General features: G+C 37.9%; 1 protein-coding gene across 1 annotated transcript in view; it reads right to left on the reverse strand.

The window, feature by feature from the left end:
* Nucleotides 1-16,209, reverse strand: part of DNAH14 (dynein axonemal heavy chain 14) — a 321,116-nt gene that overhangs the window by 214,603 nt on the left and 90,304 nt on the right. The window contains 5 exon segments of the mRNA XM_055324379.1: nucleotides 2,328-2,499; nucleotides 4,623-4,744; nucleotides 9,328-9,573; nucleotides 12,560-12,750; nucleotides 14,591-14,960. Coding sequence (XP_055180354.1) covers nucleotides 2,328-2,499; nucleotides 4,623-4,744; nucleotides 9,328-9,573; nucleotides 12,560-12,750; nucleotides 14,591-14,960 — 1,101 coding nt within the window.

A 16,209-nucleotide genomic window follows, 5' to 3' on the forward strand; every position in this document is an offset into this window, starting at 1 on the left:
GAAAGAAATTCGTGATGACATGAACAAATGGAAAGATATTCCATGCTCATGGTTTGGAAGAATAAATATTGTTAAAATGTCTATACTACCCATTGCAATCTATACATTCATGCAATGCTTATCAAAACAGCAACAGCATTTTTCATAGAATGAGAATAAACAATCCTAAAATTTGTATGGAACCACCAAAAAAACCCCAAATAGCCAAAGCAAAACAATCTTTTTTTTTTTCTAAAGCAATCTTGAAGAACAAAGCTGGAGGCATCACAATTCCAGATTTCAAGATATACTACAAATCAGCAGTAATCAAAACAATATGGTGCTGACAAAATAATAGACAGATAGAGGGGCATCTGGGTGGCTTATTCAGGTTAGGTGTCCAACTCTTGATTTTGGCTCAGGTAATAATCTCAGGGTCATGAGATCAAGCTCCACATCAGGCTCCATGCTGTGTGGACCCTGCTGGAATTCTCTCTCTCCCTTTGCCTCTGCCCACCCGTGCTACTCATGCTCTTGCTCTCCCCACCATTCTCTCTCTCTCTCTCAAAAAAAAAAAAAAAAAAAAAGACCTATAAGTCAATAGAACAGAATAGAGAGCCCAGAAATAAACCCACAATTATATGGTCAATTAATCTTTGACAAAGGAGGCAAGAATATTCAATGGGAAAAAGACAGTCTCTTCAACAAATGATATTGGGAAAACTGGACAGCAACATGCAAAAGAATGAAACTAGACTATTTTCTTACACCACACACAAAAATAAACTCAAAATGGATTAAAGACCTAAATGATAACCTGAAACCATAAAAATCCTGAAAGAGCACAGGCAATGGTGTTTCTGACATCAGCCATAGTAACTTCTTTTTAGATATGTCTCCTGAGGCAAGGGAAACAAAAACAAGTGGGACTACATTAAGACAAAAAGCTTCTGCACAGCAAAGGAAACCATCAACAAAACTAAACAACAACCTACTGAATGGAAGAAGATATATGCAAATGACATATCTGATAAAGGGTTAATATTCAAGGTATATAAATAATTTATATATCTCAATATCAAAACCCCTAAATAATTCAATTAAAAATTGGGCAGAAGACATGAACAGATACTTCTCCAAAGAAGACATCCAGATGGCCAAAAGACACATGAAAAGATGCTCAATATGACTCATCATCAGGAAAATGCAAGTTAAAATCACAACGAGATACCACCTCACACCTATAAGAATACCCAAACCAAAACACAAGAAACAATAAGTGTTTCTGCACTGTTGGTAGGAAATGCAAACTGGTGCAGGCACTGTGGTATGGAGATTCCTTGAAAAAATAAAAGAACTACCATATGATCCAGTAATTCCATTACTGGGGATTTACCCAAAAAATACAAAAACACCAATTCAGAAAGATATATGTACCCCATATATCTTTGTAAAGATATATGCTTTATCACAGCATTATTTACAACAGCCAAATTATGGAAGCAGTCCAAGTATCCACAGCTGAAAAGATAAGGATGATGTGGTTTATACATACAATGGAACATTACTCAGCCATAAAGAAAAATGAGAAATCTTGCCATTTGCAATAGCATGGATGGATCTAGAAGGTATAATGTTAAATGAAGTCAGTCAGAGAAAGACAAACACTATAGGATTTCACTCATATGTGGAATTTAAGAAACAAAACAAATAAAGGAAAAAAAGAGACAAACCAAGAAACAGACTTTTAACTCTAGAAACACACTGATGGTCACCAGAGGGAGGCGGGTGGGGTGATGGAGGAAATAGGTGAAGGAGATTAAGAGTACACAAACCTTGATGAGCACTGAATAATGATAGAATTGTTGAATTATTATATTGTACCCCAGAAACTAACGTATCACTAAATTAACTGTACTGGATTTAAAATAAATGGAATCATCAAAGTATTCCATATCAATTTTTGCGGATTTTGTCAATTTAATAATCATAATGCTAATATAATTAACACTCATTGAATACTTTCTTTGTACCAGCTCTTATGCTTTAAATGCATTATCTCATTTAACACAAAGCCCCTCAAAGTAGGCACTACCATTATTCCCAATTTAAAGATAAGGAAATCTAAGCACTTAAAAATTCAGTATTTTTGTCTCAGGCCATTTAGATTGGTCTATCCACTATTTTTCATTGTGATAGTATTTTCATTAACCCTATAGTTAGTGGGAGTTGGAAATATTGCGGGCAGCTACTGGAAAGAAAATTTGCATTGGAATAGTTTCTGTTGTCCATTAAATTACATTGTGAAGATTAAATGATTCTTCACTTTAGGACTGCTATAGTTTTACCTCAAGACTTTTCATTATATAGTCAAGACATGTATTGCAATTTTGCAGAATTTCGAGGACTCCTGCAGAGGTAGTTATTCGCAAAGCATCCAGTTTGTTTTGTATTTTTAACATTATTTCTCTCCACATGGAAATCACTTGAGAGAAGAGTTTTGCTTCTGCTGGGAGCTGCCTTTAGAAAGAAAATTAAAGATAATTTTATCTTTTGAAGGCAGTATAATTAAAATCTATACTCTAAATGCATTTTCTACAGGATGCTGTTCAATTTTTAAAATGTTGTGATATGTTTTATTTTTTCTGATCATTAGCTGAAGATATTTGATAATGTTTCTTACCTGTGGTGATGTCCATGGTAGGAAATACTAGAATAAATCAGACATGTGTCCAGTATTTCGTAAGACTATACTTAGTGAGACATGTAAGACAGGTATACAAGTTCTGCGTAAAGACAGGTATACAAGTTCTGCATAAAGTAGGAAAAAGTGACCCATGTCACTTTTTGAAAGGTAACAAAACAAAGGCACTAAAATTCTGGAGGAAATGGGATCTAGAGACAGCTTCCTGAGAAGAAGCTATCAATCTGAACTTCCTGAAGTAGCAATTTTTGGCATTAGAATTACCAGATGTCTCCTAGAGGGCAACATCCCCGTGATGGAGGATCAGGGGTCCACCATGACTGTGTGTTCTTGTACTTTTCTGCTCTGCTAATAAAGGCTGCTTCAGAGTTCTTCAAAAAGGAAGGTCCTAGTTTCTAATGCCCCAAACCCCAGAGCAATACTCATCAAACTCTTCCATAAGTTGCCCTCCCTAACATTATCCCAGCCCCCATTTTGGGCGATGGGCCTAAAAATATCCTCAGTGCAGTAAAAATCCTATTAGGAAGGAGGCTTCAAGCTCACCTCTGTTCGGTACCCTCCTAACAGCCACAGGAGGCTCTGGTGCCACTTCACAGTGAGTATGGAGGGATGGGAAGGGGCAGTATCCTCTTCTTTCCCACGATTCTCCTCGCTAATGAATGTCTCCTCCCCTTCCTCATTTTCACATCCCCCGACCCCCATCTTTCTCTACCAGCAAAGGCAGGTCCATTACAGACCCATATCTTCTCTTCTTGAACACTCTTGGACAGGACTCTTTAGCATCCTTTCACTAAAAGCCCCCTTTTCTCTCTCAAATCCTGTGAACAACTGAGGTGACACTGTCAACTAGGAGTCTTACCTTTCCATCAATAAAGTAGTAATATGGAAGTCTGAGTTCAAGGCCCTAAGCTGTTGTAAGCAGAGGATACATTCCTTAGGTATGTGTTTTCACCTTTGGGAACTCTAGAAAAACTACAGGTTGATAGAAGAAACATCGGACAAGAAATATACATTTATAACAAAAATGGACGTTGCTCCCTGCAGAGCAGTAGTCATATCTAGACAGTTTTTTTTTTTGTGAGCCTCTCACAGCTCCCCTTTGCCCCTAAAATAAAATTCATAATACTGGACCTGATATTCAAGGTCCTCTATCATCTAACACACCTTACAAATACATGCTCTATGACTTCCTACCCTATTTCAGAGTGGCTCCTAGATTAGCTTGTGTGATTTACGGTCAACACTTTAAATTCTATGTAGATAGTACATGTGTCACAACTTACACACTCTCAAGACCAGTCACTTTAAAGAGAGACCAATTAATTTGAATGCTATGAATAAAAAGAAAAGGTAGAATTTTCACCATCTAGAACCTCCATTCTTTTACATGGTCTGAAGTAAAAAATTACCATTAATGTATGAATGCTATTAGAAACACATTATTGATATAAAACCACACTAATATTCCAGAACTCAGTAGACACACAGCATTGTGGTTTATAGGTTATAATGAACTATCCAATGCACCTTTCCCAGTCCTTAATCATTTTAAATTTTTTTTTTATTATTTATGACAGTCACAGAGAGAGAAGGAGAGAGAGGCAGAGACACAGGCAGAGGGAGAAGCAGGCTCCATGCACCGGGAGCCCGACGTGGGATTCGATCCCGGGTCTCCAGGATCGCGCCCTGGGCCAAAGGCAGGCGCCAAACCGCTGCGCCACCCAGGGATCCCTTAATCATTTTATATCAATAATTGAGAAATAGGACTTAGAAAAAAAGATGATGCTTGCAATCTTTCATGAAAACACAATTCAACAGTTTATACACCTGTGCTTATAGGTGGGTTATTTTAGAGCATTCATTGAAGAAACGACTTCTTAGGAGTTACAAGCAATAAATATCCACCACACATTTTTTAACCTCATTATGGCTTTTTTACCTTTGTATTTCGGTTGAATGAAAGATTGGTTCAAGATAGAGCCAATTTCTTTGACAATTCATCCATTCCTTAAGAGTGTAAGAGAAGAGAGTCAAATTCTGATCCCACTCATCCACAAGATCCTATAAGATGAACATACACATTCATAAAGTCTAAAGATTCATTTAGTAGAAATACTGACATCAAAGGTGATTATCAGTCACTGACATAGAGGATCACATAAATAAATGTAAATCTAATTATATTTAGTTTTGGGAGACTTTTGAGATGTTCTATTCATACAACTTTATTTTATTCATTATACAACATACAAATATTTTTGATATGTATATTCTTTCAGTCCTTTCTTTAAATATTTTGTATATATGTACAAGTAATATCTTTAGTGCAACCATATTATACACATTGTTTTGTAACTTTTTTAACCTTTGTCTTTTATTTATTTATTTATTTATTTATTTTTTTAATGAGAGAGAGAGAGAGAGAGAGAGAGAGAGAGAGAGAGAGGCAGAGACATAGACAGAGGGAGAAGCAGGCTCCATGCACTGGGAGTTCAATGTGGGATTCGATCCCAGGTCTCCAGGATCACGCCCCCGGCCAAAGGCAGGCACCAAATCGCTGCGCCACCCAGGGATCCCTGACTTTGTCTTTTAGAGAGGATTTACATTAGTACTTACAGGTTTTTTTCATTCTTTGAATTAAAAAAATTGTGTGGATATAACATCTTTTTCTGACTTGTATATTTATTAAAGTAAGAAGAAAATGATTAAAAATCAATTAGTACTAAAATGCTTGCAAATCAGTAGACTGGCACATCCCCTAACTGGACTCCTCAGAGGGAACCACATGCACTTCATTTATATTTCTACTATGCACCTCCATATTTCTTTTAACATCTAATTTATATTTCAATAACTTTATTAAGGCATAAGTGACATATAGTAAATGGCATCTTTTCAAATTGCACAGTTGAACATTTTGGCTTATGTTAATCACTGTGACACAATCAACACGGTCAAAATAATGAACACATCCTTCACCTTGGAAAGGTTCTTGCAGCCTGTGGCATCCCTTCCTCCAACCCCTGCCTATTCCCATCCCTAGGGAACCACTGATCTACTTTTTGAAACCATAGCCTAGTTGACAGTTCCTAGAACTTTCTATAAATGAAACCGTATAGTATGTACTCTTTTTGGTCTGACTTCTTTCACTCAGCAGAATTGTTTTGAGATTCATTCCTGTTGTTGCATATGTCAGTATTTCTTTTTTGTACTGCTGAGTAGTATTCCACTTTATAGATGGACGACAATATACTCATCCACCAGATGGAGTCCTGGGGTGCCTCCTGTTCTTCACTATTATAAATAAAGCTGCTATGAATATTCAGGTGTGGACATAGGCTTTCCTTTCTTCTTGGTAAACACCTAGAGTGGAATGCCTGCACCATATGGTAGGTCTATTTTTTTTAACTTTTTAAGAAACCTTTTAAATGAGTGTACATAACATTTTACCCTTCACACAGCAGTGAGAGCTCCCCGTTCCACCACATCCTTGCCAGCACCTGGGATGCTCAGTCTCTTTAACTTTAGTCATTCCATAAGGGGTGTAGCAGTACCTCACTAGGATTCTAACTTCTCCCTGATGAATAATGAAGATAAGCATCTTCATATGTTTATTCTCCATTCCAGTATTTTCTTTGGTGAAGTGTCTGCTTACATCTTTTGCCCATTTCTTTACTGATTTTTATTTTGAGAATTCTGTATATATTCTTAAATATATAAGTTGCATTTATAAGTTGCATATTATATAACTATAATATAGTTGCATTTACCACATGCAACTCATTTATATATCTTTCTCCTATATCTTCTACTACTACTATCTACTACTATATCTTCTACTACTACTATCTACTACTATATCTTCTACTACCAAATACATACTTTGTAAATATTTCCTTCCAGTCTTGGTTTGTATTTTTTCCTCTTATCAGTGTCTTTTGAAGGGCACAAATTTTTAATTTTGATGAAACCCTTCTATTGATCATTCTTTTGGTGTCCTACTGAAGAAACCTAGCTAGCCCAAGGTCACAAAATTTTTTCTAATGGTTTCTTCTTAATGTTTCAAAAATGTCTTCTGATGTTTTAGGTTTTCATCCATTTTTGAGTTAAAAGTTTATATATGCTACAAGACATGGCGTGAAGAGTTCTTAAAATTTTGTTTTGCATGCAACTGTCTAATTTGCCAGCACTATTTCTAAAAAGACTTTCTTTTCAGAATTGTCTTTAAACTTTTGTTGAAAATAAGGTGTCTGTATATTTGTGGGTCTATTTCTGTACTGTATTCTGTTCCATTTTTCTATCTTTAAACTGATATGAAACCATTTTGACTACTGTAGCTTTACAATTAAATCTTAAAGTCAGGTAGTGTTGATTTTCCAACTTCGTTCTTCTTTTTCAAAATTGTTTAAATTCACTAATCTTCTCTCCTGCAATGTCTAATCTGCTGTCAATCTCATCTAGCGCATAGTTCATGTCAGATATAGTTTTCATCCATAGAAGTTTGAGTTTGGTCTTTATATTTCTATTTGGCCTATATGATCTTCTATAGATCTACTTTTTTAAAAAAAGATTTTACTTATTTGAGAGAAAGGGAGACAGCAGAAGCAGAAGTGGCAGGCAGAGGGAGAGGGAGAAGCAGATTTCCTACCCAGAAGGGAACCTGGTGTGAGGCTCAATCCCAGGACCCCAGAATCATGACCTGAGCTGAAGGCAGACATTTAACTGACTGAGCCACCCAGGGACCCCTATTTTTGTATTCCTATAAATATTCTTGAATTTTGTTCTGAGTGCTGGTAAATCACTTTGAAACAGTTTCATCATTTGGGGTTTTGCTTTTCAGATCTGTTAGAACAGCATTTATTTTACTGTGGCAAGATCCTTTCAATGGCTCCAACTATAATGTGTACAAATCATTGCCTCCTGTTGCGGCTGGTGGATATGGGTGCTACTCCCAGAGTTGTATGAATGGCTCCCTCAGATCCTCTTAAGCAGTCATCTCTCTGGTTTCAAGGAATTTCCTCCAATTCACATCTCAGTACTTGGGACTGTGGAGTACCTGAATAGAGAGCTTCCATGGCTCTCTAGAGTATTCTTCCTGGTACTTCGCCCTGCAAGCTATGGCATCCTCTAACTTTCAGCAGCATCTCTTCCTATCGGGCAGTCTACCAGGCTCTGGTTGGATTACTCTCAACTCCACCAAGGCCTGCAAACTCAAGTTGGAGCAATCATGGGGCTTCTTGTTTCCCATCTCTCAAGGATCCTTATCATTCCATTCCTAATATCGAGTGTCCTGAAAACCATAGCTCCAGCTACTTTTTCCTGTTCAGCTTTCGGTATTTCAGGCAGGATGGTGTACCTGGTCCCTCTACTGTATCTTGCTTGGAAGTGGAGGTCCATGTGTGTGTTGCTATTCTTCAGCTTCTTGAAGTATGCCTAAGGTATCATTTACTAAATTCATTTTTACTTTTTAATAAAGGCATTTGGTGTTCTAATTCTTCCTTTTCATGGGGCTTTAAGCCAACTGTGACAGTGTTTGATTTAGAATTTTCTCCCTTTTATTTTTAATTTAAAAATTTTTATTATATTTCCTATATATTCTTTTAAAAAATGTATTTATTCATGAAAGACACACACACACAGAGAGAGAGAGAGAGAAGCAGAGAGACAGGCAGAGGGAGAAGCAGGCTCCATGCAAGTAGCCAGATGTGGGACTCAATCCTGGGACTCCAGGATCATGCCCTGGGCCAAAGGCAGGCGCCAAACCACTGAGCCACCCAGGGATCCCCCATTTCCTATATATTCTTAAGGATGCTTTGAATTTTTTTTAGTTTTTTGTGATAGTTTTGTCTATTTTTTGCTGTTTTTCTGCTGTTCATTTTTTATTTTAATACACTTAGAGAATATAGTCTATATGGTTCATCCCCTTTTTTGTAATTTCTTGAGTTTTTCCCCCCTCTAAGGTTCAGTTAACTGACATTTTCCCTAAATGCTGATGTGTTTGCAAATAACGTGATTTCCATTTGATGGGTGCACACTTCTCTCTCTCTCAAGCTCTGTCAAATATGATAACCTTACTATTAAGTATCTCTATATTATAACATATCTTGTCGAGGTTCCTTAAGTTTTTAAATGATCCTTGATCATGGTGTTGGACATGGGATTCCCAGAGAGGGATTACTGGAGAACACTGAATACCAGCTGGCCCTGTGCTTCGATTCCTAACTACGAGAGTGTATGTACAGGCTGACATTCTAGCAGTAGCTACAGGAACACACAGGTATGGAGTCTGCAGGCAGTGGGCTTGGCATGAACCCTGCTAGAACTGTGGGTATTTCTAGCAGCAGTGGCACTGCTAATAAGTCATGGTTTATAGGGTCATAGTTTTATAATTCATACAAATTTATTTTACCTGCTCAAATTGAACTTTATAACATTTCTTCGTGAACAATTAATGATTCCATAAAAAGTTACTTCTAGTATTTAAGCTACTAACATTCAATCTCATTTCTATATAAGTATGTGGAATGATTTATGTAAGTATGTGAATGATTAATACAATTCAAAAGGTTGCAAAATGCAAAAAATTCAAGTGATAAATAAAGCTATAAACAATTAACATATTTTCCCCTTGTCATAATATTTACCCTAATGGGCCCAAGAGACGAAGATCCTTTAACTGTTGTAAGTATCATTTGCGACTCTTCTAACTGAGCTAATATGTCATCTATGGATGAAATGATCAGGATGGACAACGTGTCTGACTGATGAACAACTAAGTGTAACGGGGTTGTATTCCACTGGTCAATAATCTTAAATAGCAGTTTCTCCAGAGCAGCTTCGTTAGTGGCAGAGGTTGAGATTTCATTAATTTCATTTTCGTATTGAAACATCTAAAATGAAAACATTATTCTTTTATACTCATCAGATGAATGGTTCCTGAGACATTGCAGCACAAGACTTAGGTGAACGTGCACATCACAGGTCCTGGAGACCTGGTCCCAGCTCAGTGATGCCCTACCCGAGATGTGGGTCCCAACCTGAACGACACAGCTCTTCTCAGGCTTTATTCATTCTAACCATTTCACGTTCTACACACTCAGTGAAATCTCTCATTACTATGTGTATCTCCTCTAATTCTAGTTCATATGAAGAACAACTAACAGCACCTTCTGTACATGTGCAGATGGCTTACCTATTCCAGCTTTCTTTTCTCTGCACTAATGCCCACTGTTTTATCACTCAGTAACATGCTTTTACGTTCTGCAATAATCCTCGAGATACAATTATGAGAGAACATAATCCTAATGGACCCAAGCTTTCCATGGCTTCCCTTTCTGTGTTCTATTGCCATGAGGCTACATGGCTCTCACAACAAATTAGGGGAGTACAGACAGGCCTTCCTAATAATGTCCACTGACTGCCAGTTCCCATAGGACAAGATCCTGATACAAGATCTCCAGGCTCACTCATGGCAACAGAGATACTCGGAGAGCTTCTCATTCCCACATCATAGAATTAACTAGCTGGGCTCATTGCTTTTATCCCTAAAAGAAGAATCTACCACTGTTCCATATGTCTACTCCACAGGGTTAAAGGGTAATGCCTAACCCCTGTGTTCTGGTAATGCAGCTCAGGGGACTCAGCAATTACAACTAGTGTTCATCATCTGCCAAAGATGGGTATCAACAGTGGAATTGGTTGGCTGCTTATGGCCTTCATTAACAGTTTAGCAAGGAGGCTTACCTTTTGATACAGACTATCCAGCCAAAAGCAGATAAGGAACATTGAACCATCAAGTTTGCTGAAAAAATAACTTTTTGCTTAATGTTGACATTCTGAAATTGCTAGTAACTAAATCCAGATACTGATAATGTGTAAAGCAAAATTTCATCCAAATGCATTGAGCCCTTTCAAGTCCTTATGGTCAAAGTTTGGGCCTGACAAATGGCCAGATCTCCCAATTAACTTAGTAATGACTAGGAGGCTTCAGATGAACCTTAATGCCTATAATTGATTATCTGCCTGTATGATAAAGCACCTGGTTTCTAAAGTGAAAAAGATCAACCATGAAGTGACTGTGATTATTTTATGCATATTACTGACCACTTCCTCTTAATTTACTTTGCAACATGCTTTTCATGTCATAGGCTTTACAGAGCCTACATAATGTACATAATGTGTTGGACAGAAATGGTTGTCATAGAACATCATAATTTATTCATTTGACACAATCACAAAAGAACTCCTGCCACAGACTGTCCTGGGCAGTCTTGCAGCATGACTGCTGGGTCGATCCTGGGTCGTCCCCATGAAATGCATGCTCTCGGAAATGAAGGCTGAGTTTCTGGTCCAAATCCTATCCATCTTGGTACACATATTATACTAGATAAGTTGTCAAATAAATAGCATGATCACAATCTTCCATGAACTCTTGGCAGCTGATTGCCAGGTATCCCCTCTGACTACTATATCAATCAACCTCAGGAAGAAAGGGTTCCTCTGATTCCTGGCTCCAGTATTTCAAAGGCTGAAGACCTTGTTCATTCTTGTTGAGATGTTGAATTATGTTAATTTGGATCCTCCAAAAGCTGCATGGGAATTCCTTTTTAAACTCTCCATTTACGTTAGAAATACAGGGACAGCTTGCTGGAACCTTCTGAGCTACTGTAGTCACCAACCCCAGGAAGACTACCAGCTGATCCGCTCAAGGCCTGCCTGCCTGCCCTCACTTATGTTGCTTGCTGCTATGCTAGACTGCCAAACTTCCCCCTTTACCTGACTTGCCCAGGGATGACTCCAATAACCCAAAACTTTGACAAGCACAAGTCATTGCCATTGTGCTTCATTTCTGGAATACTGTTTTGAATAAACCTAGCCATTGACATTAAAGCATATGTTCTGAAATAATCTAGATATTTTGCTGTATTCGCTATTGGTACATGGATCAGTCAGGAGGCCTGGTAACAATCCAGGAAAGGATGAGAGATTTAGATGGGGTGAGAAGTGAGAAAGTAAGAGAAGATTTAAAGATTATTTCATGATTTTTGGCCTAAGCAACTGAAAAACAACGAGATGCCCTTAGCTGATATGGGGAAGGGAAGGAAGAGAATCACCTGGGAGGTGGAGAACCCTAACTGTGAGGTATCTCTGAAACAGCAAAGTGAACATGTGAGTTTAGGTGGAAGACTGAGACCAGGGCCCGAGATACACAGCAATCAAATTTTAAAGATAAACTAAAGTTGTCTTTTAAAAGTTCTTCTTTTTAAATGCCTTAAAATTTCCCATTTCTTCATTATAATAAATCATTTTGTAGAAAATTATAAAATACTGTCTCTCATTACATTGGATACTATTAACCACAAAGCCTGAAATATAAATGAAGCTTACTGTAGGCTAGGTCTGAAAATAGAACAACTTTTAACCATAAAAACCATGGAATCTATTTTTATAACAAAACCTAGAAGGCAAGTCAAATAGTTCCTGTGTATTTTAAATAGAGTATCAAGTGATTTGGCAGAGCTATCCTAACATGATCTTAATGTATTTTCATTTTATGTGAAATGAGTAAGTAGTTTGGATGTTTCTGTTCCTGTGTCTCTGTAAGAAGTAGCACTGTTAAGTAATAAAACGCTAGCTTCATTTGTCACACATGAAAACCACAATCACTGTTTCCAAATCACCAGGACAATGGTATAACAAATGGCACGTCATACCTGTAGCTACCCATAACTTCAGCCACCTGACCTCCACCAGCTGTTCCCACCTTCTCAGTCCACAAACCTCTCACTTTTTAAATTCCTATTCCTTGTAGATTTACTGGCTTGCTTAAAATTGGCCCCTCTGGTATTTCAACCTATTTTTTAAATATTTGTTTACCTTGAGTGCTAGAAGATTCTCTACTGTACAGTTTTTATCAAGAGAAACAGACTTTCCAATAATCTCCTGGAGAGCCTCCCAGTGCCTTGGCTTGAGACAGGGGTTTCCCAGAGCCATGAGAATAGGCAGTTCTTGCTTAAATTCTGTCACTGATTGCTTAAGATGGGTGACTATGTCATTTTTAGGTAAACCTATAAATAGCAATGGGGCAGAAGGTTATGATACATTCATAATATTTTTTTAATCAGAAAATGCATCTGCTATTTAGTGTAATTCTCATTTATCAACTAGTTTGCATTAAGACAATGAGTTTTATTAACATCACCCTCCCAGAAGATCGACTATGGATTAAAACAAAGAGAAATAGGGATGCCTGGGGGGCTGAATGGTTTAGCGTCTGCCTTCGGCTCAGGGTGTGATCCAGGGTCCAGGGATTGAGTCCCGCAATGGGCTCCCCGCAGGGAGCCCGCTTCTCCTTCTGCCTGTCTCTACCTCTCTCTGTGTCTCTCATGAATAAATAAATAAAATCTTTTAAAAAGGAGAGAAAAAAATAGCTATCAGGACTGGTGATTAAAATCTGAGACCACCTAAGCCAAATTTTCTTAGAAAATTTGATACTGGGAAAAGCCAGCTACCACAGAATTTCCCAGTTTTCTACTGACTAGATATACAGGTGTACAGGTACATGCATATACATTCCAAAGACTGTTACAGGTTTTGGGTTTTAAAATTCTGCTCAGTAAGGAGGAACATCAAGGGGAAGAAAATCTGTCATCATTTCATAAAGAAAAGATTTAACACTGAAATATAAGAAACGTAGTTTTACAAATCTTGCCATTAACCAGTACTGGTCTGTCCTCTAGCATTGACAAACCACTGACGTATAGGACTCAAAACCTCTGCAGTTGAAACTTCAAACCTCATGAACTGTTTACTCAACTTGTAAAAGAAAAAGAGAGGAGGCAGAGAAATAGCCAGAGTTGGGGACCCAGAAGAACTGGAGAGGGTGATGGGCACTGAGGGGGACACTTGACGGGATGAGCACTGGGTGTTATTCTGTATGTTGGCAAATTGAACACTAATAAAAAAAAAAAAAAAGAACTGGAGACTACACTGATACACTTGAATATCCAATTTGTACAAATGGGGCTTCTTTTAGAAAGCCATGAATGATAAAATGTTTTTCAAGACCTAGTGAAATAAAAGCACAAAAGAAAAACTATGTTTTTTTAAGTACATTTTGGCAAATAGCAAGATTTTTTACCTGGGAAACTATGAATATAATATACTTCACACCTCATTCTCTGAAACACAGGACAAAATACTGGGGGAAGATGCCTAGAATGAATGCTACATTGAAGCAGTAAGGCTCTAGGCAATTTGTCCCCCAGCTTTTCTCATTTGTAAACGTTTCCTGATATTATTTCTTATATAACTCAAAACCAAGCAAATTAAAATATTTTTCTAGAAAGGAAATTAGAGCTTGAGGTACTTGTGAGAGGTAAGGGAGGAGCTTCAAAAACAAATGCTAGCCTCGTGGAGATGACAGGTCTTATATAAGTATTCAAATAGAAACAGCATCTCTGTGTTGGCAAGGTTTCAGATTTGAGGATCAGCAGAAAGGAAACCTCTCAAAATGACTTTTTAGCTATTTGCCCCACTGGCCAAAGGAAACTGTAGGTGTAAACATCAAGGATCTGGGTGAATGCTCTGCAGGTAGGCCTTTGTCATCAAAGCATGTTTGGCCCAAAGAAGAGCCATGATAATAGTGAAGTGTCTGTGGTTCTGCCTAGGGAAACAACTTTTAAAGAATACAAAATATTATTACTTAAAACTGTTTTTGCAAAGTTTTGATCTCTTTCTTGCTTCAGGAAACAATTCCTACCCCTACTCTCCTGTACTGCCTCTCCAGCCATTAATGGTCAGGCCTTGGGAACAGGTAAAGAAATAAGGTTGAGGACAATGATCTTCCTGACCCAGAGGCCACATTGCATGTAATCAATAGGTGGGAAACTCCAGAAAGACACTTACCTTTTTCTAGGACAGTGATTTTGTGCATCCATTTTGAGACACTTCTCTGTACTGATTCTATATCAATGCTGTGAAGAGTAGCGTTCCTCCATTCCCAGAACAGTGTCCTCCATTCCTCCTGGGCCTCCCACAATAGCTTCCTCAGGGTTAGGTCGTATTCAATGTCCGAAACCTCCCCAAGGACAAGCTGTGTGATCTCTTCCGTGTGTAGAGAGTGCATGTGAGGCTGGATCTCCTCAAAGCAGTTCTGGTAGCTGGAGTACATCTTAGCCTTATGAGCTAAACTAGCAGTTTCCTCCGTGAGAGTCCGCATCAACTCCATGGCTGTGTCCACACGGGTGCCAGCACACAACAGAATGGGAGTTCTTATCTAAAGTACAACAGGAAAACATTCTAAGGTATCACAGTATCCAGGACGTAAACGTGTTTTGATAGCATTTCAGCGCATAACTGAAGCCTTAACAACCCTTACTTGCAATCATCTGAAGAGACTGTCTTTAATTTATAATTATGTGTGTTTACTATGATTAATTTTAATTATTATCATCATACATATAATTTGTCAGGTTCCTTCTCTATCTTGGGCTCTGTGGTAACACATTACATTACTAACTGTACAACAATCCTGATAGTCATATTTTTCACAATTTTTCAAGGAACTTCTAAAGTTACAAATAATTGTCACATCATTAAATGGTTAGGTGGCAGTTTCAGGGTATGGCCTCCAGGGCATCGTACTGACTCCAGAGGCCATTTTCTTTTTCTTATCCTGTTTAACATATTTTTTTTTTTTGGAAGACCATATTTTTTAAAGTAATCTCTACAACCAACGTAGGGTTTGAACTCAAAACCCTGAGACTGAGAGTTACACACTGCTCCACCAAGAAAGCCAGGTGTACCCCATAACTTTGTACTATTGTTACATGCTACCTTGTTTTAGAGTTTAACTACTGCACATGAAATTGTGGACATTTGGGATCCCTGGGTGGCTCAGCGGTTTGGCACCTGCCTTTGGCCTGGGGTGTGATCCTGCAGACCTGGGATCGAGTCCCACATTGGGCTCCCTGCATGGGGCCTGCTTCTCCCTCTGCCTGTGTCTCTACCTCTCCCTCTCTCTCAGTCTGCATTTCTCATGAATAAAATAAAATCTTTAAAAAAAATTGTGGACATTTTGCAATGACCTCCAAAAAAAGACATAAGTAGAAGTTTGCCCTGATTTATCCCTTATTAAATTATAAATTTCTCAGGATTAAGAATAGTTTCATCGTTTATTTCTGAATACCTAACAGAACCTACTACTGTAAAATATAGACAGCAGTTTTTATTAAAAACTTATTGAATAAGTGAATTTCAATCCTATCATCTTATTCTTTTAAAAAATCCAACCTGTGGAATTGCATGTGACATTGTGTTACACGTGGTGTGGCCATGTTGCATAAAACTGATAAATGGTATTCATGATAATGGACAGAGTTTACCATATGATCTGTAAAAGGGATGCTCATATAATAGACACATAATAAAAGTTTTCCTTAGGTTTCTCCCATAATTTTCCATTCATTAATATTTGTTTGTTGGTGAGTGATCTCTGGGGAAGCTAGTTGGAGAAATGATCTTAC

This window comes from Nyctereutes procyonoides, unplaced genomic scaffold, assembly GCF_905146905.1.
Source record: "Nyctereutes procyonoides isolate TBG_1078 unplaced genomic scaffold, NYPRO_anot_genome, whole genome shotgun sequence".
In the NCBI taxonomy this organism is placed as follows: Eukaryota; Metazoa; Chordata; class Mammalia; order Carnivora; family Canidae; genus Nyctereutes; species Nyctereutes procyonoides.